This window comes from Aphidius gifuensis, linkage group LG3 (assembly GCF_014905175.1).
Source record: "Aphidius gifuensis isolate YNYX2018 linkage group LG3, ASM1490517v1, whole genome shotgun sequence".
NCBI classification, from domain to species: Eukaryota; Metazoa; Arthropoda; class Insecta; order Hymenoptera; family Braconidae; genus Aphidius; species Aphidius gifuensis.
In genome coordinates, this window is record NC_057790.1 from 816,155 (window position 1) to 840,212 (window position 24,058).

Below are 24,058 nucleotides of genomic sequence, written 5' to 3' on the forward strand. Positions count from 1 at the left end.
TTTTCATAGTTGACATTATCCTAGATTCATCCTTTCATATATTAAACATTAGGCACAAGGTTTGTCGTTGATCGACGTGGACGAATATTAACGAAAAAATAAAAATTTAAAACATAAAATTATGGTAGAATGAAGATGAATATTATCCGAAAAGTATATAAGTCATGTTGTAGTTATAGAAAAGAAAATAAAAATAAAGTAGAATATGTATGAGTGTAATCTCGATAAATGAATAATGGAAAAAAAAAAATACTAAGAAAAACTTAAAAAATAACAATTTATAATTTAATGTGTGATAATTATTTATTTAAATTGTTTATAATTTTTTTTTTTTTTGATGTAATTAAAAAAATATTTCCAGAGGATACAGTGATATTTGAATAAATAAAAAAGAAAAACAAAAAAAAATAACATTTAAATATTTAAAAAACACACTGAGTGTTTTTTTTTTTTTTTTAGAATTTAGAGAGAGTGTTTAGCCTAGTTGTTATCATCCAAGGCACCAATACAATTTGATCATGTTCAATGCACTTTGATGATTCATTCACAGTCATGAAAAAAGTGCCTTACTGCATCCTCTGGAAATTTTTTTTTTTTCTTTTATCTACATTTTATTTCATCATCATACTTCAAGCAATATGCATGCTCATTATTTATCATTCAAATTATAATTAATTTAAAAAAACATAATAATAATGAACTGGGTTTGTGCGAAAGTTATGTAAATAAAGAAAGGAAAAAAAAAGATTGATTTAAAAAAAAAAACAATGAAATATATAAAAAATAATTGAGAGTATAATTTTAATTTAGGCTTTTTTTTTTTGATGTAATATTAAAAATGGGTTAATTCAGTGACCTGATTTTTATTTTTTAAAAATGTGGTTACACACAGGTGTGAGATAAAATTATTTAACAAATAAAAAAAAAAGTGAAAAAGTGTTTAATCATTACAAGTAGAATGTACGTTATTAATTGTATAAAAAAAAATGATAAAAAAAAAAAAAAAAATATGTTTATTCCTAGTTCCGTAATCTCTGGAATACCCTGCTGACACTGATTATTATTATTATTATTATCTAAATAGAAGGTGAAATTCAAAATTAATAATAATCTTTGAAAAAATTAAATAAAAGTGAGTTTGTAATTTTGAAATTTCTACCTTAAAAAAAAATGATTAAATTTTAAAAATTATCCTGATGCACGATATCGAGATGACAATGTATAATCTTAATCTCGATTTAAAAAAAAAAAAATGAAAATATTTCAATGAATTTATTATAAACAAATTAATATAAAAATTAACAATAAAAAATTATGAAAAATGACCCAACGCCGCCAGCTTGCGAGATATATTATTAAAAATTAAAAGAGAATGTAATAAGAAAAAAAAATATTGTAATCATTCCATTTTAATAATAAAATGATAAGGATTAGTGCGACAATGTATTGTAAATCCATAGAAGTTATTATTATATCGTAATTATTATGTAATAAATATTGTTGTTAACATAAAAAAAAAAATAATAATTTCTATCACTTATTATTTATTTCCTTTTGATGTGGATTTGATTATTTAAATTATAATAAAAAAGCTATTCATGTAAAATTATGTACAATGTTTGATTTTTGATTGACAAAATTGGAAGCATCATTCGAGGATTATGTTTATCAGTTGCTTAAGTAAACTTAATACTGGCGGTAAGACGATTGCTTCTGTTTTTTCGGGACTCGATTTTTTTCTGGTAGTCCTCGGGCGTATGGTTTGTGTGCGTTTGTTGACAGATAAAATACTCCTCGTGCGCTAAATTTAAAAATTGATTTTGATTAATATTAATTATCTAATTATTGAATAAAAAATATTAAATATTTAAAATTCTGTTAAGTAAATTTAAATTGTACGAAATTTTTATGTTGAATTAATTTAATTTGAAAGATAATTTGTGTAAAACAAAATTTTAGCTTCTTTTTTTTCTTGTTAAAATGATACGTACGTATGTGGAGTATCCTCGCCCATCTGTATCCACTCGTGGGCTTCTGGGCTGCACCATCCTATGAGGTATGAGAAGAGATTTGGACATGGTGCTGCCCAAAATCCGGCCTTGGACGTTATCGACTCGATGTAATATGGTGTTACTTTCGTGTGATCGCAAGACAGTGTCTCTAAATAATCGAAAAATAAAAAAAAATAAAATTAATCAACGAAAAAATGAATTAAAAAAATTTTTTATAAATAAAAAAATATGCTAACGTAGTATTGATGCTGTTGCGCATCCCGGTTGACTCGATCCACCGTTTACATAAAAATCTGCGTGTCCATTTGGTCCCCATTGACCCAGTATTCCAGCTCCAGTATGGATCACATCGACAAAATTTGCATCTGTCTCGTCCAAATCCCTCGATCTGTTTCCATTCATGTAGAAAAATATCGTTGGATCTAGACCTATAATTGTAATCTAAGTTACAACAACTCAGCATACAAATTATTTTTAAATTAATTTACCTGTGATCCTGCCCAATTTGTCATCGGGTAGATAATTTGCAATAAGGCCAGCAATATGAGCACCAACACTGTATCCCAGTACATGTATATTTTCTACTTGTATTCCACGTGGATGATGTTTCAAATATCTCACTAACTGAGCAATACAACGTGAACAAAAATCCGGGCCCCATTGCATTTGTGATAGACATGGTTCACGTACCAATGTTCCGTAATCAACAATTATTATATTGTAATCACCTCGTTTGAAAAATGCTATTGGTAAATATTCAAATTAATAATTACTTCAATAGTTACATAACAATTATTTTATAATTCATAAAAATACTAATTAATTTTAAATTCATTGATGAAATTACTTAACGATTTATTTTTGTTTTTTTAATTGTATTTTTCATTAAAAAAATTATCAAAATTTATAAAGATAATATTAAAATAATTTTAATTATTACTATATTATTAATTAATTTAATTTTAAATTATTCGATAAAATAATATTCATAAAAAGTGAAAGTAATCTAAAAATTGTTTAATTAAAAATCAAGATACTTTGATGAGTTACAATAAAGGAAATATAATATTTTTTTTTTTCATAAAATAACTCGTGAGATATAATAATAAATTTTAAATTAAAGTATAGTATTTAGCAACAAATAGTCATGCTGCACTCTCACTTGCATCCGGTCAATGCCCGTCTATGTGCATGCTTCATAAAAAAATAATAAAAATCATTTCACCTTTCACACACAATTTCCGTAATAATAATTGAAAAAAAGTAAAAAATTCTTTAACAATTTAACAATTAAAATTACAAAATAAACAATAATCCTATTATTAAATATTTTTAGATATTTACCATTCCTTAGATCAGTACTTGGTGCTAAATTTCTTCCTCCTCCAAAACCGTGAATGATAATTTTTGTCGGATGAGAATTATTAAATGTCGTATAATCAAGTGAACGATAATTTTTAACATCAATTAATGCTGGTTTTTTTTGTGTTGTTCTAAAATAAATAATAAATAAAAACAATGATTATATAATATTTATTTTGAGCGATATATTTTGAATAAATTATTTTTTTTTTTTTTCAAAAGGAGAAACTTGATTTTGTATTTTTTAAATTTGATTCTGTGATGCAAGTGTTTGTGAACATGTGAAATATTACGTGTGTATTAGTGGACATGTTAAATATGTGTAAATGATATTTTTTATATTTTTTTATATTTTATTGATGGAGAAAGGTAAATTGTGGTTTAATCGAGGCCACTTTCAGTTGCCAACAAGCATGGTCGTGATCTTGAAATTGAAAGTTTTCTGTATAACTTATTCAAACTTGAGACAGGTCTTTTATTTATTTATAAATTTACCCGGAAAAATATTAATTTTAATTAAACAACATTTAAAGGAATTTTTTTTTTATATTTTAAAATGGTTTAATGTCAACTTGGATTGACAGTAGATTATTATTTACCTTGTGTATAAATAAAATTCAATTTGTGGATGAGGACAGGTATAAGGTGGCCTTGCACACGAAGAACTGTTGAAGAGATCCTTGAGTGTTTTATTCTGGGCCTTCACTTCAACTAGAAAAACTAAAAAAAAAAAAATTAAATAAATTAAAAATCCCAACGAAATGAAGAAATAAATAAAATTTTGCAAAAAAAAAATTATAAAAAATGAGGACGAAGTTGAAGTGAAAGGATAATTGAAAAAAATATATATAAATAATAGTTTTTTATAAAACGATAACGATGTGATGTCTTGACATTGACAAGTTTATAGAAAAAAAAAATGAAAAAATTTTTATAAAAAAAATCATAAATAATATAAAGATTGAGGCAAAGGCCGAGTTAATTGGTGTCGAATTAAAATTCAAATGTCAAGTGATCAGGTAATCAAGTAATCAAAAGTGTTAATTATTATATTAAAATTGATTAAATTTAAAATGAACTTGCGAAAAAAATTGCTGATAAATAAAAAGTAATTAAAGTGAAAATATTTAAAAAACAAAATTAAATTTAAAAAAGAAATTAAAAAACAAAAAAACAATTTCACTTGATGTTTAAATGTAAAAAATAAATAATAATTTACTTACATGTTAAAAAAATAAAAAACAAACATATAAAAAATTTTAATATTAAATCACTGATCGCCATCTCGGGCACTCGACAATTTCATGATATAACATCGGAGGTGCAACAGTAACTGCGATGATTTAAAAAAATAAAACTTGATTATATTTGTTAAATTAAATGAAAAAAATAATTTGAGTAAAAGTAATTTACAGTTTATGTGTACAATTGCAAAAGGCAAAATGTTACAATGAAAATTTAGAAAGTAAACTAGCGACGAGCAACAGCAGCAGCACGAGCAACAACAACAACAACAAAAACAACGCTTCCTCCTTCACGGTCCAGCCGCGTGTGTGCCCCGGTTCGCGGATACATGCGTTAAAAGTACATGCCGGTTTTCTTGATTGGGGATTTAACAAGTTTATTTTTTTTTTTTTATTTTTTTCTTATATCATTTGTTGTATTTTTATATGAAAATTTATTCAATTTATTTCCGACCTAGACAAGGACAATTTTAATCAAGTCAAGTTAAAAGTTAAACTATTCAATGACCTACTTGAAGAATTTTTTAATCAAGTTGTTGAAAAATATAAACTAAAAAATGTCAATATTACGCATAGGCGAATAAAAAAAAAATTACAAATTCGACCTTAATCGAGAATGAGAAATTTCAAGAAATTTTTTATTTTTATTTAGAGTTATGTGACTTGGAAAGGAAGATGATCCAAGATTATTCAACGAAATGTATCACATGTTGATAATACGTCAATTTGTAATGTTTATTTTCTTTTTAAAAATATAACTCTTTAAATTTTTGAAGGATTTGTTTATTCAATAGAAACTTTGCAAATAAGAAATTAAAAAAAATTTAGAAATTCATTTTTTTTTTCTATCTTTCTATTAAAAATGACTTGCAATTTTTTTTTTTAATTTTTTTAATTGTTTTCTTGTTTATTTATGTCTTTATATATTTTGAAAATTAATTTTAATAATTTTAAAGTTAACAATTGTTGCACAAAAAAATAAATACAATCTCAACAAGTTTTTCTTTTTTATTTTTAAATTTTTTAAACATACGCCTCTTTACCCCCAACCCAGAAATACTATAAAGTTAAAAAACCTATAATTAATGAAGCTATTTCGAATGAAAAAATGAAATTGAAAAATATGAAATTCAAAGAATAGAAAAAAAAAAAAAATCACAAAAGTTAATTATATATTGATTGACACAAAAAACAAGGGGGTGATTTATTTGATTATACAACAAGTTATATGTTATGCATGACAAATAAACAAAAGCATTCCGTAATAAAATTATGTCGTTATGATGGTGAAATGTACTTTTTTATTTTCCTCAGTTAAATTATGATGGTAAATTCAAAAACCGTCATGATAATAAATTTTTATACTCCCATGTATTGCGTGTCTTAGGTCCAGTTGATAATATACACAATCATTAATTAAAAAGTAAAAAAAAAAAAAAAAAATATGCATATATTAACAGCATAACTTTATACTAGGCCACGGTATTTTTTTTTTCAAATTTTCTCTTCATGATTTCGCGTAATAATTACGGCAACATCGAGGACGAGCAACAAGCCAAAGTTCAAATTTCATAAAAAAAAAAAATAAATAAATTTATAAACAAATAATAAATGTAAATAAATATTTATAAATAAATTTTATTCATCATAAACATTCTAAAGATTATATTAATAATTTTTTTATATTTTTATCTCAATGAAAATTAATGAAAAAAAATTCAATAAAATATACAACATCATCAATAGTCATCAATATTTTTATTATTTTTTTTTTTTTGTATTATTTAATAATACACTCAGATACGATATAAGTTCATACATAATTTTTACATTTCTATATAATTGATAACAAACCATTTAATTATTTTTTTCAACAATCATTTTACATTATTTATTGTTCGTGTTATTATTTAATTAATGCTGTAAATAAATTTATTTTCTACGTTAAAATAAATTATTTATTGTCTTTCAGCATTTAAATAATAATTATTATTATTGTCCCTAATTATTATTGGGATTTAAGCTAAATTTTAAATTGCTCAATTAACATTCACATAATGAAAAAATTTCAGGGCTAATTGTTATTTTTTTTGCAACTTAAAATAAAATTTTATTTTCCATTTTTTTTTTCTTTTTTTGGTTACGTATACTTTCTCATGTGATTGATGATCCATAATCGATTATTTGGATTTCCAAAAATGTGATAAATTATCATCACAAAAATTAGTTATTTAAATTAAATAATTAGCAATTTTTTTTTTTTTATTTTGTGTATATATTATTGTATATTTGTTTATATAATTTTTTTTCGTTTTATTGTCGAAGTGTATATTACTTTCATCGTTTGTTTATAAATAATTATTTTTTTTTTTTTTTTTATAAACTTTCTTATTGTCAATATATAATTATTAGACTAAATAATATTGTCAATGCCAAAATGAACAGAATTATTATTAACTTTTTACTATCATTTATAGATTTCTTTTTTTTTTTCATCTTGGAATATTTACAGGTAACATTTATTTAGTGGAGATTTTTTTTTGCAACGCGGACATACACTGAGAATTAAATAGACAGTCAGAGAAAATAGTATATATACACGATTAATACGCATACACAAATGAAGTATGTAAATTTTTTTTTAACAACCAGATGTAAATGGAAAAAATAAATTATAAATATTTAAACTGTCCAAATATTCAATCAAAAAAATTTTTATATTTTTAATAATAATTCAATTAGTCAACTAACAAATTAACAAACAAAAAAAAATAACAAAATTATTTATTATATACATAATCAACCACATATTCCATTGATTATTTATTTTTTTAAATTAATTTATAAACAATATTTATAAACAATTGAAAAAAAAACAAATTCAATTGAGAAAAAAATATTAGTTTGATTTGTTTTTTTTTTATTTTTTTTGGTACTTAGATATTAACTTTCAATGTCATTAAATTATTATTAATAATTTCATTGTTTTATATATATTTTTTTTTGTTATTATTTATCATATAAATATATCATTATTATTGTTCGAACAGCATCAGCACTTAGCCTAGATTTTAATGTAAATTATGATTTAATTAATATATTTATTTTTTTTTTTTGTCATTTTGTATTTTTTTTTTTTTCTTTCGATAAACACAGTCATGTCGATATTAATAATTATTTTTTTCTTATTACAAGTTTAACATGAATGATTAATTTGATGAATTTAATATCATGAAAAACTTTAATATTAGGCCAGACACTACTTCAAGATTTCGATGAATAAAATATGAGTTTAAGGCTAAATAAATTGACCATAAATACTCAATAATTATTCACATTATCTTGTCTAATTGCTCATTAGCATAAACATAATTTAATAATATTAAAAAACATAACAATTATATTTATTTATTTATTTGTTTTACTTTTAAATTGACTATTTTTTTTCTTTTTCATTTTTCAATATGAAAATTAATTATACAAATAATAAATTAATTTTTTAATTCTAATCATCGATTTTTAGATTTAATTATTAGTCGTTAATCATTATTATTTTTTTTAAAATAAAAACACCACAATTATTTTATGTGTCTTTTAAATTATATTGAAAAAAAAAAAAACAATCCAAGACATGATTGAAACGTACAACGTTTTCCTTTTTGTCTGGCTCAGTTTTTCTCTAATAAAAATTGATTTTTATTTTTTTTTTCTTCATTAATAAGACGTGTTTTTATTGATATTATTTTTTTGAAATTTTTATTTCAGCAGTGGTTCATGATTATTGACTAAAAAATTTTATTATCATTCAATCTCAACAGATATATATTTTATATTTTCACATTTCACAATTCCAACGCTATTTTTGTATTATTTTTTTAAATTCCTCTCTTTTTATGAATAAATTTTATAATTTTCTAAATTTTATGAAGACATGAAATATAGTTTTTTTAATTTATTAATTCTTTTGTGATTTTATTAATGTGTCGATTTCCTGCATGCACATATTTGTATGAATTTCTCACGATTTATTAAATTATAGAAATCGGAGTGATATAGCAAAGAATAACTAGAAAACGAGAATCAACTCGAATTCAATATATATATATAATTTATTAAATTTTTTTGTTATTATCTAACATTAAACTAATTTTTAAAATTCCTCTTTATCCAAAGAAAAAAAAATCTTAATTAGTTTTATTTTTTTTTAAATACTTTCATTGTTTTTTTTTATTTTTATTATTTATAAATTTTTTTTTTTTGATCACTCTCTTATTGAGATTATTAACTTTCATTCGATTTATTATTCAGTTCTCCTGGATTATATTTATAGAAATATTATTTCGTTTTTAATTTATGAATTTGGTTAATTTTTTTTTTATATATTTTATTCGACGTGTTTTGATCTTTATTGCTTCCTTTTTTTTTCACATTTATTTTCTTTTTAATTAAATGATTTTGCGACTAATTTCCTGGTAAAAATTTTCCAAAATAAAATAATTTCACAAAGAAAAACTACGAATATTTGTGTGAAAATTATAAATAATTTACTTATTTTTATAAAATTTAATTAATTTAAAAATAAATTAATTTTTGATGACAAAATGTTAATTTTATTTCAAATTTAATTCAGCCAATATTCACCCTTTCAAGCCCTGTAAAATATTTATTTTTTTCTTCAATTTATAAATTATTAACAAAATAATTTACCGGAAAATTTTTATTTGGATATTGTTACCAGGATATTTAGTCATCCAATTTAAATTTATCTGAAATTTTATTTAAAATACCTAAAAGTATCAGCCAATTGCGCTATAGTCAAGATGTTAATTTAATTTTTTTTCTTCTAAATTTTATTGTCACCTTAAAAAATTTTTATATTGTCATTATTTTTTCTCCATTAAATTATTTTTATAAAATCCATTTTTTAATTATGTGCGGCATTGAAAACAAGTGCAATTTTCATTTTTATATACTTAATTTTCCATGAAAATAAATTTTAAATAAATGAGCTTTTTTGTTTTTATTGTCATAGCTCAATATATATTTATATATTCGTTTAAAAACTTTCGTGCAATTTGTAAAACATGTGCAATTTATCAATAAATATTGTCAATAATAATCAGCGCTTTTTTAAATAATTTATCATCGCTAAATTTCAATTCCAATAATTGTTTTTATCAACATATTATTATCATTTTGTATAGTTATAAAAAATAAGCTTGTTTTTATAAAACAACAAAAAAACAAAAGCTTTTAATACTTTCAATATGTTTTCTAATTTTTTTCATTGTATATTTTTTCATTTGTACTGACTCAGAGCACTATCATCTGTCCTCTTAGGCATTACTTTAATCACGTAGATTTATTATTAAATTTTTTGTATTTTAGTTATATTTCTCGTTGAGATTTCTCGAGTATTCCAATTATTTAAATAACATCTAATTAAGAGTCCCAGGGTGACTCAGTTACGAATAAAAAATCCATATTATTATAGATAAAAAAAAAATAAAAAAAACCATTTGAAAGTCTACATGATATGAAGAACAATTTCGAAAAAAAATCTAATCAAAGAATCAAAGTCATTTTTTCATATTTTTTTGTAGAATAAATATATAAATCACCTTGAGACTCTGCTTCAAATTGATAAACGATAAATTCTACTAACCTCATTAATAGTTTATCTATTTCAAGGATGATAAATGATGAATTAATTCCACTTATTCTGCATGACATCATGATCAAGTTGTGGTTGAACATAATTTTCACTGACACTACTTGTAAATGGATTTGTCGATGAAACAAATGGATTATTTGGATTTGTTTCAGTTGCACCATAATTTATTGGCTGATGTTTTTCACTAGTATCATATTGTTGGGTGTATCCATTATTTGTTTGATCATTGTCCCATGCTGCATTAACATCCAACGATGGTTGTCGCTACAAAAAGAAAATAATTAAATCCATTTTAAAAATAAGCTAAAAATTGATAAATGTTTGATGGAAATTTTCGTACAATAAATTGTGACTGTGCAATTTTTGGTGGTGGTGGTACTGGTGGTTTTGTCTGTCCAAGATCATCAAGTGGATTCCAAGTTTTTTGCTCTTCAAGTGATGGATCAGCCCATGCTTGAAGTTCACCAGAACAAAATATTGCATAAAATGTTACACCAATTGCATGAACACAAGCTGCAACAACAAATACTCTGCTCCATTCTTCTGGACGCTAAAAAATAAATTAATTAAAAATAATTATAATTGTTCATTATGGGAAATTTAAATTATTATAATAATTACCCTGTCTCTTGTCATATAATCAACAAAAAATGGAACAAGTAAACCGGCAATTGTTCCAATTCCATTGGACATTCCCATAAGTATACTGGCATAACGTGGTGCAATGTCAAGATGATTAACATTGAAACCAGATATTGCAAAACCACTACAAGCAACACCAACAGTTAAAGCTGCTGTTGCACCAGCAGCTGTTGTTGAATGAGCAACAACAAGAAAAAATAATGCTTCCATACCAAAACCACCACAGTTAAATACTTTTCTAACAGTTGTTGTTGTCATTATACCATTTTTACGTAAATGATCAGCAAGAAGACCACCAAGAGGTACTATTGTTGTCATTAATAAATGTGGCAGTGATCCAACAAAGCCAGTCTATCAAAATTTACATAAATTTTTCCAATGTAAATCATTTCAACAAGTTTAGTAATAATTTATAAATTAAAATAAACTTACCTCAATTGGAGCCATGCCAAATGATTCTTGAAAAAATCTTGCTTGAAATAGTACAAGTAGATAAAAGTTCCATGAACGACAAAAGTTTGCAACAATAATTGCATAAACAGGCATTGATGTAAAAAATGCATGCCAAGGTGTTGTTGAAAATGTTGGCATTGGTGCTTGTGATTGTGCTTGTCCCAATGAATCTTCAATGTATCGTAATTCACGTGCTGATATACATGGATGTTTTGATGGTCTTTCAAAGCCCAACCATAGCCAAAAGCCATACCAAATTAAACCAGCAATACCTTTAATTAAAATTGAATTTAAATATATATATTTGTGATTGATAAATCAATTGGGTATTTAAATTATTTACCATAAAAGTAAAATGATGCAGACCAGCCAAACAAATCATTTAGTATGCCAGAAAGTGGCATGCCAATGACAACAGCAGCATATGAACCACAAAAAGCAAGTGTTGCAAGCCTAGATCTTTCAAGTGGTGGTGCCCAATACTTCCAGATACCATGACAAGCAGGATAAGTAACACCCTGTTCAATTATTTAAACAACAACTTTATCTTTCCATTTTTTTAAATATATATCTTTTTATTTTGTAAATTAAAAATATTAACCAAAGCTTTTTTTGAGCTTTAATTTGACGAAAGTTAATTACCTCAGCAAGTCCTTTACAAACTTGTACAAGCATATCAAGAATTGGATTAATTCTCAAGGCTCCAGGTACAAGGAGATTTAAAAATGATGATACTGCAATTGCAATACCAAATATTTTATTTGCTGGATATAGTGATGCTAAAAAACCACCTGGTACTTGGGTTATTAAATATCCCCAAAAAAATGATGAATCAAGTGCACTTTCAGTTGCAACTGACCAATTAAATAATTTTCTAGTTGTATGATTTGTTGAATTACCAGCACCAATTTCAATTGTTGAATTTAAATTTTTCATTATTAATTTTGCCATTCCCATGTTACATCTCATGCCAAATGATATAACAAAACCTAAATTACATTCAACAAAAAAATTAAAAATTAATTTACAATTGAACAGTATCTCATAAAGTTAGTAAAAAAAAAAATTTCATTTAATTTTATAGCTATTAATGGCAGAAGGGCTCAATTCCAAATACAAAAATAAACTCTTTTTATGAGCTTTTTTTTTCAACAAAAAAAAGCTCCGTTCTTTTTATCCCTGACGAAATAAAATACCCTTTTATCATGATTTTTTTATTTTTTATTAATTGTTAATTATCATGCCATAAAAATAATCCTTGCCAATAAAAATTCTCAATATAAAAAGGGCTTAAATCCATCAAAATCGAGCAAAAAAAAAAAAAATAAATTTCAATTGTTTATTAATCTATGGAAATAGGCCTTTATAACAATCAGAAATTTTTGATATTAATATTTTTTGATGCTCAACAAAGTCAAGAAGACATAGTGCAAATTAAAAATGAATTTAAAATATTTTAAATATATTTATGATGTTTTTTGATGGCTTGGTTGTTTTGCTACTTTGCCAGTTGTTCAATGATCAATTAATAAACATTTTTAAAATAATTATAAACATTACCTATACAAGCCAATACTGCAATAGTGTATCTCTTTGATAGACATGGAAGTTCCGGCATACAATACATATCAATATGACGTAATGGTGGTCTTTCTGGTTCTGGCAATGAATCAAATGATGGCTGTCCTAAATATCCTCTTTCATCTTCGAATCCCTGATTTGCTCTGACTCCTGGTGTCTTTGATGGCTCAAATTCCTCATAGCCCTCTGTGTTACTTGTTCTTGTTGTACGAAATCTGCTTGATAATAATACATTAATAAACATCTAGCCAATAACAACATCATTTATTTATTGTTTAAAAAAATGGATATATTACGTTGAAATTTTTTCTGTTGCTTTTATTTTAATAGCCTGTATGGCTCCGAGACCCGCTGCCGCGAATCCGGACATTTTTAAATTATTGGGGTTGCCAATTTGTTGTTAAATTAATATCCCAGCCCCTGAAATATTTAACAATAAACAATCAAATTAATAAACAAACATTAATCTTCATTTTATGTATTTTTTTTTTTTTTTGGCAGTCAAATGGTGATTGAGTTAAATTGTCGACTGGATAACTGTGATACATATAAAACACTTGGTTCCTCGGTTTTGAAAAAGTGAGAAACAAGGGTGAATTTGTTGGATAGGGTGTTTATTTGAAGTGGCAGACTATCCAGCCTTAATCCACCTAGAAGAGGGTGGATATGAAACTGGCAGATTGCAAGTAAATTTCGCTTAGCGAAAAAAAATATTCACAAATTCTACAGATGAAATAAATTTAAAAAAAAAATATCCATTAGATTTTTAATATAATATTTGTTTTATTAAAAAATAAATCAGTGATGTGTATTTTGTAAATGGGGGTGACTCATGTAGGGTAGATTTTCAATCTAAAAATACAACTGATAATTTTTTTGCTTTTGCTTTTATCGATGCAAGTAATTTTTTAATATATATTTTTCATTTCCTTGGAAATATTTGAGTTAAAAAAAAAAGCCGAATGACAATGATGCTCGGTTATTAAAATGGCACGTGACATGACAATGAACATCGATATAAGGGCACGTGTTTCAAGAGTTGATGTGGTACATGTCGACATTATAGAAGGGTGGAAAATGAAGAGTCAAATTGATCGTCACGGTGATTGCTCAATGCGTTAATGGATGTTTTTTTATATATATATATTTATCTGCTTGATTCCCTGAAAAAAATAATCCCCTAATTTTGCTGCTTTCATATTATCTTTTGCTGACACTGTCATTAAGTTTTATGTTCATTTATTTCTAGCTATGAAATTAACAAGGGCTATATCTAGTTTATATATTTTATTTAACATTATTTTTTTTTTTTTCATGCTGAAATTGTAGAAACGAGGGATGAAGATGTCTCATATCCCCAAGGACATTTTAACCGAGTCACCCCGAAATTCCGCGGGCATTATCGATTACAAGCACGCATGACTAAAACGTTATTGTCCTCGGAATATATTTACAGCTCTATTACATTTTTATAACTTTTTTTTTTGCTTACTCATTCTGGTTTTTATTATTATCATTTTAGTTTCATTATATGTTGACCCTATTATCAATATATTCTTTTATTATTTCATCAAGTTATTCAAGCTCAAATGACTTGATGACTTGATGACTTTTATTTAAATTTAAGTCTAAAAAAATTTAAAAAATATTCATCTGTATTCTATGAATTTTATTTATAATTAAAATAAATTAATTAATAATTTTTATCACTTAAAAAAAAAAGCACAATTTATCAATTGACACAGAAAAAAAAAATTATTTTTATTCACATTTACACTGCTTATCAAATTTATTAAAAACATTTTCACTTAACAATTTGCACAGTAATCAAATGGTGTCATCACCTTAATTTAAATTTAAAAAAAAATACCTAAATTATATAAATAATTTATTATTTTAATTAATATGTATTCTTTTATGCGAAAAAAAAAAATATTAATTTATTTTTAAACTCACCAATAATTAAGTCCAGATTGAAGAGTTTTGCGGAGTGGGTTCGAAAGCGCGGGATACGCGACGATGAAACGTCGTTGTAGTTTTCCTTAAATTTACCAAAAATTCGTAACATATCTATGGAGGGGTTTGCAAGTTACTTTTTCAAATCATGCGCACAGTTACATGGCATTATCATTGGTCATACCGACAAGACGCAACGATATCACTGGCCAATCCACCCACAATTTACCCCTTTACTGATCGAAACAAGGCGGAGCTTTTACCCGGTTTTACCTGTATAATAATAACAACAATAAATATTATAATTATAATAATTATAAGTAAAATAAAAAATAATTTTATTGGAATTTTGATATCGATAATCAACAAATCACTGGGGATGAAACAATACAAACTTTTTTTCCTCTTTTTTTCTTCCATTTTCACATTAAACTTATTTATTTTTTTTAACACTTGTAATATTTAAAAAAAATATTTTTTTTTGCTTATATTGTAAAGATTATAAACATTAATAATAATAAATAATTAAATAAATTATTTAAATTGGAATATCTAATTTAAATAGAAATTTAGAGAAAAAAAAAATTTTAAAAATGATGATTTTTTGGTTGAATAAATATATTGTTTAATAATATTGTAAAAATTAAATTATTGGTTGTATAATAATATTATTAAAATGATAATAAAATATAAAAAGATAAAGGATGATTAAATGGATGTACAAATTGAATTATTAACGAGTTTATACAGTCGATGAAAGTGAAGCTGAAAACGTTGGGGAATAAACATTTGATAAGAGAGGAGTTAGAGGGGAGAGAGTTAGATAAAAAGGGGAAAATGGATTGTATATATATATATATTAAGCTAGAGGGAGAATAGATAAACTTCTCTTTAGAGGGTTGGTCGTTTAAAGACAAGTATTTTAAGCAAGTGTAGGTGAGCCACACAGCAGCAGCAGCAGCATCACCAAAGGGATCATATAAAATTATATATATATATTTAAAAGCTCCCCATTATCCTAATGTGGGTGTTTAAAAATTTCATACAATTTAAATAGAAAAATAAAAATTATATATAAAAAAAATAACAATAAATATTATGATGATTGAATAATATTTTAAAAATTGTTTTGAAGAAAAAAAAAAATGATGGAAATTTATTTGAATATGAAAAGTTAGAAAAAAAATATTTAAGAGCTTTTTTTTGTGTATGAGAGATTGACAGGTACTTGAGGGTAAATATAAATTTTTTGATAAATAAAATGTAAAAATGATTAGTATAAAAAAAATATTTATATCAAGGATTGAATTTTTTTCATTTAATTCGGATCAAGAGTTTCTGTCAATACAAAAAGAAAAGCTCTTTCTCGTCATTGAAAGTAACTCCTTATTGTTGCAAACAGAGCTTTAATACAAAAGCTGATATAGGGAGGCAAAGGCATCATCCCATCGTGGATGATGGTTGCCAGGAAATATCGATCCACTCTGGCAAACCAGCTACAACGGATGCTGGACCCCCTTGATATTGAAAGCACGACTTTTGTGTCTATATATACATGAACAAAAAAAAAGTAAAATATTAAAGATTTTTATTTTTATTAAAAGTTTGATATGTCTGATACATTGTTCATTAAAAATAATTTGAGTTGTTGAATATAAAGCCTTGGAGAATAATACAGACGTAGGGAAATATTATTTTTTCTATTTTTATATATGTCAAGTCTTGACAGTATCGTCGGAGAATTTCATTAGAAACAAAGAGATTATTTGGAGCTTAAATCTCAGCTTTCACCCTCTTGTATTTGACAAATTTATTGAATTTATTCTCATGTATAATTGTACAATAAAATTAATAATAACAAGTGTTTCTTTTTTTTATTTTATTTATTGAGTTTGGCATTTTGACAAATATTGAGATATTAGTTTTATTATTTTTTAGATGAAAATTTAATTAGAGATATTTTGTAAAATAGAAAAGTAATTAAATTATTTTTTTATTTATTATTTATTTAATTCCAACAGGCTGTTGACTAATTACAGAAATTTTTTTCATTCATTTTTAAAGCTTGAAGAATTATTAATTAATTATCTAAATAATTAGTGAGAATATTAATTTGAATGGAATTAAAAAATTGATAATTATATAAATAATAAAATTGGATAAATTATTTCATCATTATTTTAAATCATTTAAAAATACAAATACACAAAAAAATTATTGATTTTATAAATTGAGAAAAGAAAAAATAATTCTTTTTTTATTTTTAGTCAATTTAAAAATTAATTAAACAACTTTAAAAATGTATTTTTACAATAAATAAAATAAAAATAAAAAAAAAACCATAATTAAATTAATTTAAAAATAATTAAATAATTTTTTCATTTAATTAAATAAAAATATTATTAAATTATATTGCAAAAAAAAAAAGTTAATAAAATTAATTTTAAATAATTTACCAATAATAATTATTAAATAATTTTTATTTCACTATAAAAATTCAAAATAAAATATCTAAAAATACAAATACATAAAAAAATTATTGATTTTATAAAATACCAATAATAAAAAAATAAAAAAAACAATATCAAGTGACCTGAGAGAAACCAACAAAAGAGCAAAATTGGATCGATCATCTTGATTGTCTTTTTTGATAATCATAAAAATATAATATGTTGTTGAATATTTTTTATCAGCCACTTTCTATTCATCAAAGCGTCAATTAAATTTTATTTTTCACCATTAATTTACTAATTAAATAATTAACTTGTCTAATTAATTTATTGAAAAATATATTTATTTATAATTTGTTTTATTTATTTATTTATTTTTTTTGGTGGTACCTGATCAAGGCTTGATGATACATCTGTTTGATTATTGACAAAAGAATATTTAACATTTTTACAAAGATTAACATACTGAGTAAGAATTGAACGAAAATAATTATTAATCAAACCAGGACACTCTTCATCATCCTCAGGGCATTTAAATTCAATATCAACATTTGATGATGAAATAACTCTCCCGTTGGTTGAAATATTATTACCTTTATTTGAATATTTTCGACAATTTTTATTCATCGATTTGATATTATTTCCAGCATTTTCATGTCGTTGATAATTATACTTTGACTTGTCAATTTTACAACGACTACATTGAGCTTTAAATTTTGTTTTTTTAAAGCTTTTTCTATCATGATAATTATTTTTTTTTTGACAACACATTTTCTGCTCCACCGAAGTATCTGAGTAGTAATTTTTTCTTGGTAAATATCGAAATGACTCAATAGATTCTGCTTCTGAAAAATTTTTAAACAATTTCTTTTCATATAATTTTATTTTTGATCCGTTATTTTGTGTACATTTTTCACGTTCCATTAAAAGTGGACGAATAATTTTTTTTCTAATCAATCTTTGTAATTTTTTAAGCGATTTTTTCGAAAATGTATAACGTAATTTTTCCATCAACTTTTTAATGATCAATTTTAATCTTTTAATTTCGATTGTAAAATTTAAAAATTTGTCATTATTTAAACTTGAAGAAGAGCATGAAATTTTTGAAGTTTTTTTTATTTTTGGTTTTGATAAATTAGACGAAACATTATCACCCAAAGAATTTTGATGAGCTGAATTTAAAGATGATTTAATAAATTTATTTTGATGCTTGTCTGCAATTTTTTGACATGTCAATGTCAGTATATTTTTGTGACTTGGATTCAATGATTTTTTGCTTGGTGATAAAATACAAATTAAAGAACTTTTGTAGTCATTAAATAGCTCTTTACTGACACTCCATTGCAGCTGCAAACGACCAGGTGAATTAATATGATGATCAAGTGAACGAGGCTCTGGAATACCATCAACATGATCAACACCATCATCAGTCTTATTTTCATTATCACGTAAAAATTTAATTGACTTGACACTGTGACAAACACTTGGTGAACAAATTTTCGTTAATGATTTCGATTTTTGAATGATAATTAAACTATCATGCTTGATTATATTTTTTTCTTCATCAATTTTTTTACCACTATTTTTATTAATAATCGTTTCGAGTATTTCGAATATTTTCAACTCAAGATCTGATTTATTTTTTATCAATTTATGACAGTCATCAGGACCTTGAAGTGCTTCAAAATTTTCAGATGTTTGTACGTAAACTGATTTACAATAATCACCTGGACAACTTGAATTTTTACGACAATTTTCATTTGTTATTGATTTTAAAATTTCAAGTAGTTTATCTTTTAATAATTTATCATCAACAACATGTTGGTCTTCATGATTATCAACAATTTTAGATGGTTTTTTTTTTCTAATATTTTCTATTGATTTTGCTGATCTGAATGAGTCTTCATCGTGTGACTCGTCATCACAAGAACAGTTGAAACTTAAATCATCATCAGATGAATTTTGGCCAGCTAAAATTGATGAAGACCTAGAGCTTCTTGGACAATTCACCTCTTCAGCTTTATCTCTATCAAAATTCGATTTTATTTTATTGTTTAATTTAGCATCATGATGACATTCTAAATTTTCATGAATAACAATTAAATCAGAGTACAAATCAACTTTACATCCATCCTTATTTTTACGTTTTAAACAAAGCTTCAAATAATCACCATGAACACGACAAAGCAAACAACATTTACGTATTATTTTACCATCGAAATTTTTTAAAATATCATTCAAGCTTTTGCAAATATTATCAAGACAATTTTTAAAGTTCTTTTTAAATTTTTCATATTTTGATATATTTTTAAATGATCCAGAATTATCTAGATGACGAATAAAACATTCTGATTTAATTGGCAATGATAATTTTTCATCAGAACAATTATTTGCCTGACAAATATGAATTTTTAAATTTTCTTTTGTCCAATTATCATCTTGGGATAAATTTATATCAGATATTTTATTTTTTATTATTTTTTTATCAACATGAAACTCTTCTGATAAACACCTGCCATAATTGTCTCTCAATAATTCACAAATTTCATCAGTTGAATTTTCTCTAGATGTACAAAAACATTTTGCATCTTTATCACGTATTATCTCATCATTTTTTAACTGGCTTAAATTTATTTCCGTGTTGAATATTTCGTGACTTGAATCAATAACATGTTGATTATTTTTATCAACAGATAAATTATTACTATCATGAAAATTCCAAGGTAAATAGGTTTTTAGAAAATTATTATTCACACTGAGGTCATCAAGTTCTCGGTGTATTCTATTGAGACGGTTGTTAAGAACAATTGAATTTAGAAAACAAGATATAAGACCTTCTTTTATGAAATATTTTATAGCTTGTCTGAGTACTCGTTCAAAAATTCCAGCATCTTGGCGTCCAGAACCAGGACAAATTGCATTGATTGGATCAAGATTCCATATGGCATCAATTAATTTATCGAAATTCGATACACCAATTGATGAATTCAATTGTTTTTCATTCAAATTATCTCTTGATGAATTTTTATCTTGGTTATAAACAAATTTTGACAAACCATTGTAAATTTTTTCATCAAGACTTGACACAAATAATCCACGAATTGCATCAATATATGGAATGTATTTATCATAATCACCACAACCATCTCCACTGACATTCTTTACAAAATAATTATCATTAAAAGGTTAATTTTTTACACCATCAAAATTTAATTGCAAGCTATTTACCAAAATTTTAGAAGTTTTTTCATCAACCATTTTAACAATCTCACTTGTAATTTAATTCTCTCACGACGACCTTGACCCTGACATAATTTTTTTTCCATCCAACTTGATAATCATCAAAATATCTCGTCTTTTTTCTATCAAATGTGGTTTCTATATAAAAAAAAAAAGAGCAAATAAAATATTAATTGAATGTATAAATAAATGGTAAAAAAAAAAAATTTATTTGTTGACTTGCTGGGTTATTTGCGAGTCCATAAAGCCAGTGGTATAAAAGAGAAATAAAAAAATATGAAAAAAAAAAAGGGCTATATGGTAAATGGAAAAAAAAAAAAAGTTTTAAAGATTGTACATGAAGACTCGTGACAGGCTGTGGCCTGCTTTTCATCATGGAAAATGGTTATGCAAAAGTGTTGAGAGTTTGAAAATGAAAATAGGATGTTGCATGAAATGAGAGAGAGATAAAAAAGAAAATGAGAAAAAGAGGGATGACCCATTCAGATAGTGACTAGAGGAAAAGTCGTTGCTGTGAGGTTCATTTTTGTGGGATCAATACTCGTGACGCTGAGAGAACGATATAATATAAGAGCGTAACAAAATATTACCCCTATTTTTTATTTTTAAAATAATATCATCAATAAAACATTACATCCCTTATCCCCCCTCAAAACACTGACCAACAAAGTATATAATTTATTTTCTGTAGACCCATTTGCAACTAGACTTTTGTCCTTTTTTTTTTTATATTTTTTTATAGCTCTAAGTACAGTTGAAGGCTTGTATTTTTATTTTATATTTCAATGAATATTTTTTAACAAATATTCAAGCATTTTAAAAGCCTTAAACAATTGAGACATGAAAAAAAATAATAAATAAATAAATGAATAAATAAATGACCTTGTAAATTTATTTAGCCTGATATTTGTATTTTAATAATAATTATTCAAGTTGGTAAAGTATTTTTTTTTCCTTTCGAAATGCATCAAGCCAAACATAAAATAACTGAAAATAGTTTTACCAGTTTATTGATAATGTCCAAGTAAATTCCACAAATAGTTAACAACGATGTATGATGACATGTGCTGGAATCCATGGAATTACTTGTCCTTGGAATTTTATTTCTTTTTATTTTTCTCTACAGCATGAAAAATAATAAAAATATAAAAAAAATAGATAAATTGAATGAAGAAAAAAATGATATAGTTTTTGTTTTGTCGGAGGTAAATGTCATTTGTGAGGAAGCAAAACAAACAAACTACTTTCTGGTTGACGTAACGAGACTGAAAGGGTCCTTTGATCTTTCATATTTTCCCCTGTCTCTCCTCACCACAGCGTAATGTATTTTACCAAGCAAAGCAACTTTTAATTTCACTAAAAACCATCATAAAATAATAATCATTTATTAAATTAATAATAAATCACAGGAAATTGTAAATTTTCCTCAATTTACAAAATGATTATTCAATTGACAATATAATTACTACAAAATTTAATATATTATCTAGATGACGTTGATGATTAACATGATGAATTAAAAAAAAAAAAACTCTATGACGATATTGCTCGATGCTGAGTAGTAAAATAAGAAGAAAAAAAAAAAAAAAGACGTGGGTGTGAAAAATAAATAAAAAATAAAATCTCGAGATTCAAGAAATAAGCACATAGACCCAGGATCAATACTTTAATGTATTGTAACGCCGTGGATGGCGCAAGCAAGTTGTCCACGTAGCAAATGACGAAGTAACATGAGTCAAGATCCACATCTACTCCAAAGTGTTTGTTCAATCCTTTGTTTCCAATTAATAATCAACATTTAAATATCTCTCTTTTCTTGTTTGATGTTTTTTTAATTAAAATCTGTTGAGAAAAAGAAAAACAAACAATTAATTGATTTACCTATAAAGACAACAACAAAATGTGGATTTTAATAAAGCTAATTGGAATTATTGCAAGTGTACATGGGACAATGGTATACATGCCTTCAATCAAGGTAAACAAAAAATTAAAAAAAAATAATTGTGATAAATATAATTCAAGTGTTTTTTAAACTTACATGATGATGTTGATGTTGTTCATTTAGGATCCATTAATATCTGAATTGATGCTTCGTGAAATAATTGACCGTATGGGAAGTGAGCTTGTTGATGCAGCTGATTCATATCTTGAGTATCAAGATTCATCACGTGTCACTGATGATTATGATAAAGCCAAAGAAGTACCACAAGAATTACCAATTGATTATGATGGCATTGATACACTTAATCCAAATTTAAGTATACGTGATCAAGAATATTTACAACACAGTACATTAAATTCACATCAAAAATTAAATCAAAATGATAATAAACATAGAATACAAATTGCTGGATATAAAGGTGTACTTGAAGACAAAACAGATAATCAATTGCCTGCATATTGTACACCACCAAATCCATGTCCAGTTGGTTATACAAGTGTGTTTAATATTTTTATTTTTTGATAAATTTATTGATTGTTTTTGTATCATGTGCTAATTGTTGTTTAATGTTGTTACAGGTGAAAATAATTGTTTAGAAGAATTTGAAAACACTGCTGGTTTTAGTAGAGATTATCAAAGTGCCCAAGAATGTATGTGTGATGCTGAACACATGATTGATTGTCCAACAAATATTGATAATCAACGTGAGCTAACAAATGCACAATCACAAAATTCTGAATTTGAAAAAATCATTCAAGGCTTTCAAGAAACAAATCCATTTTTTAGAGGTGAAAAATTACCAATTGCTGCTAAAAAAGGTATAAATGTCGTTTCATAAAATACTAACAATCACATTTTTGGATTAATAATTTAACGCAACAAAAAACATTTAAAAACAAAGAGCAAATCAAGTTGACGAATAAGAAAATAAGGACAAACTTATTTACAAAGAAAAAATATTAATAACAATAATAATAATATTAATAATGTTTAAAAAAAAAACAAAAAAAAACAGTATTGATACTTTCTGGTCATATTATTGGAGTACTTTATTAGATTATTATAATAATGGTGCCTGATATTTGATCAGAAAGTTGTAATAATAAAGAACCAAATATAAGAAAAAGTCTTAAAAATACAACAAGGAAAGTGTGATTGATATGTTATCGCGAAATATAGTATATTTATTTATTAATGTTAAGAATCATGATATTTTAATGTAATATATTTCGACATCTTGTGAAAATATTTTTGATTGAAAAAAAATTAAATATTTCGATGCTAGTCATATCAAGAAAAATTTATTGTAAAATCATTTTTTTTTTTTTTTTTCGTTTGTTTGTTTTAAAATATAATTACTATTTAAATATAAAAATTTTACGCAAAAAAAAAGAAGAAAATAAATAAAAGTTTAACAAAAAAGAAAAAAAAATTAAAATTTGTTATTTAATTATTTAAAGATAAAATTTACAAAATTTACAGAACAAAAAGAAAAACTAGAT

At 24.6% G+C, this 24,058-nt stretch overlaps 4 protein-coding genes across 6 annotated transcripts; 1 reads left to right on the forward strand and 3 right to left on the reverse strand.

Moving 5' to 3' along the window:
- Nucleotides 1–39: 39 nt before the first annotated feature.
- LOC122851247 (phospholipase A1 member A-like) lies at nt 40–5,273 on the reverse strand. Of its 3 annotated transcripts, XM_044150359.1 has the most exons (8): nt 4,788–5,271; nt 4,598–4,707; nt 3,974–4,094; nt 3,357–3,505; nt 2,501–2,755; nt 2,249–2,453; nt 1,992–2,160; nt 40–1,801 (listed from the first exon to the last, which is right to left on the reverse strand). In XM_044150359.1, the coding sequence occupies exons 2-8, from the start codon at nt 4,656–4,658 to the stop codon at nt 1,649–1,651; spliced, it is 1,113 nt and encodes a 370-aa protein (XP_044006294.1). In that variant the 5' UTR covers nt 4,659–4,707; nt 4,788–5,271; the 3' UTR covers nt 40–1,648. The 3 variants fall into 3 exon arrangements, with proteins under 3 accessions (XP_044006294.1, XP_044006293.1, XP_044006296.1); XM_044150358.1 differs by having other exon boundaries at nt 4,598–5,273; XM_044150361.1 differs by having other exon boundaries at nt 2,249–2,440; nt 4,598–5,255.
- Nucleotides 5,274–9,961: 4,688 nt separating this feature from the next.
- On the reverse strand, nt 9,962–15,029 carry LOC122851244 (vesicular glutamate transporter 1). The gene is made up of 9 exons (XM_044150352.1): nt 14,925–15,029; nt 13,265–13,388; nt 12,948–13,183; nt 12,030–12,376; nt 11,731–11,905; nt 11,367–11,659; nt 10,914–11,285; nt 10,633–10,842; nt 9,962–10,556 (listed from the first exon to the last, which is right to left on the reverse strand). Exons 2-9 carry the CDS (start codon nt 13,336–13,338, stop codon nt 10,326–10,328), a joined length of 1,938 nt encoding a protein of 645 aa, XP_044006287.1. The 5' UTR covers nt 13,339–13,388; nt 14,925–15,029; the 3' UTR covers nt 9,962–10,325.
- Nucleotides 15,030–17,727: 2,698 nt separating this feature from the next.
- On the reverse strand, nt 17,728–20,781 carry LOC122851251. Its single transcript, XM_044150366.1, has 2 exons — nt 20,603–20,781; nt 17,728–20,533 (listed from the first exon to the last, which is right to left on the reverse strand). Exons 1-2 carry the CDS (start codon nt 20,630–20,632, stop codon nt 17,738–17,740), a joined length of 2,826 nt encoding a protein of 941 aa, XP_044006301.1. The 5' UTR covers nt 20,633–20,781; the 3' UTR covers nt 17,728–17,737.
- Nucleotides 20,782–22,197: 1,416 nt separating this feature from the next.
- Nucleotides 22,198–24,034, forward strand: LOC122851253. Its single transcript, XM_044150369.1, has 3 exons — nt 22,198–22,589; nt 22,680–23,052; nt 23,135–24,034. Exons 1-3 carry the CDS (start codon nt 22,515–22,517, stop codon nt 23,392–23,394), a joined length of 708 nt encoding a protein of 235 aa, XP_044006304.1. The 5' UTR covers nt 22,198–22,514; the 3' UTR covers nt 23,395–24,034.
- The last annotated feature ends 24 nt before the right edge of the window (nt 24,035–24,058 follow it).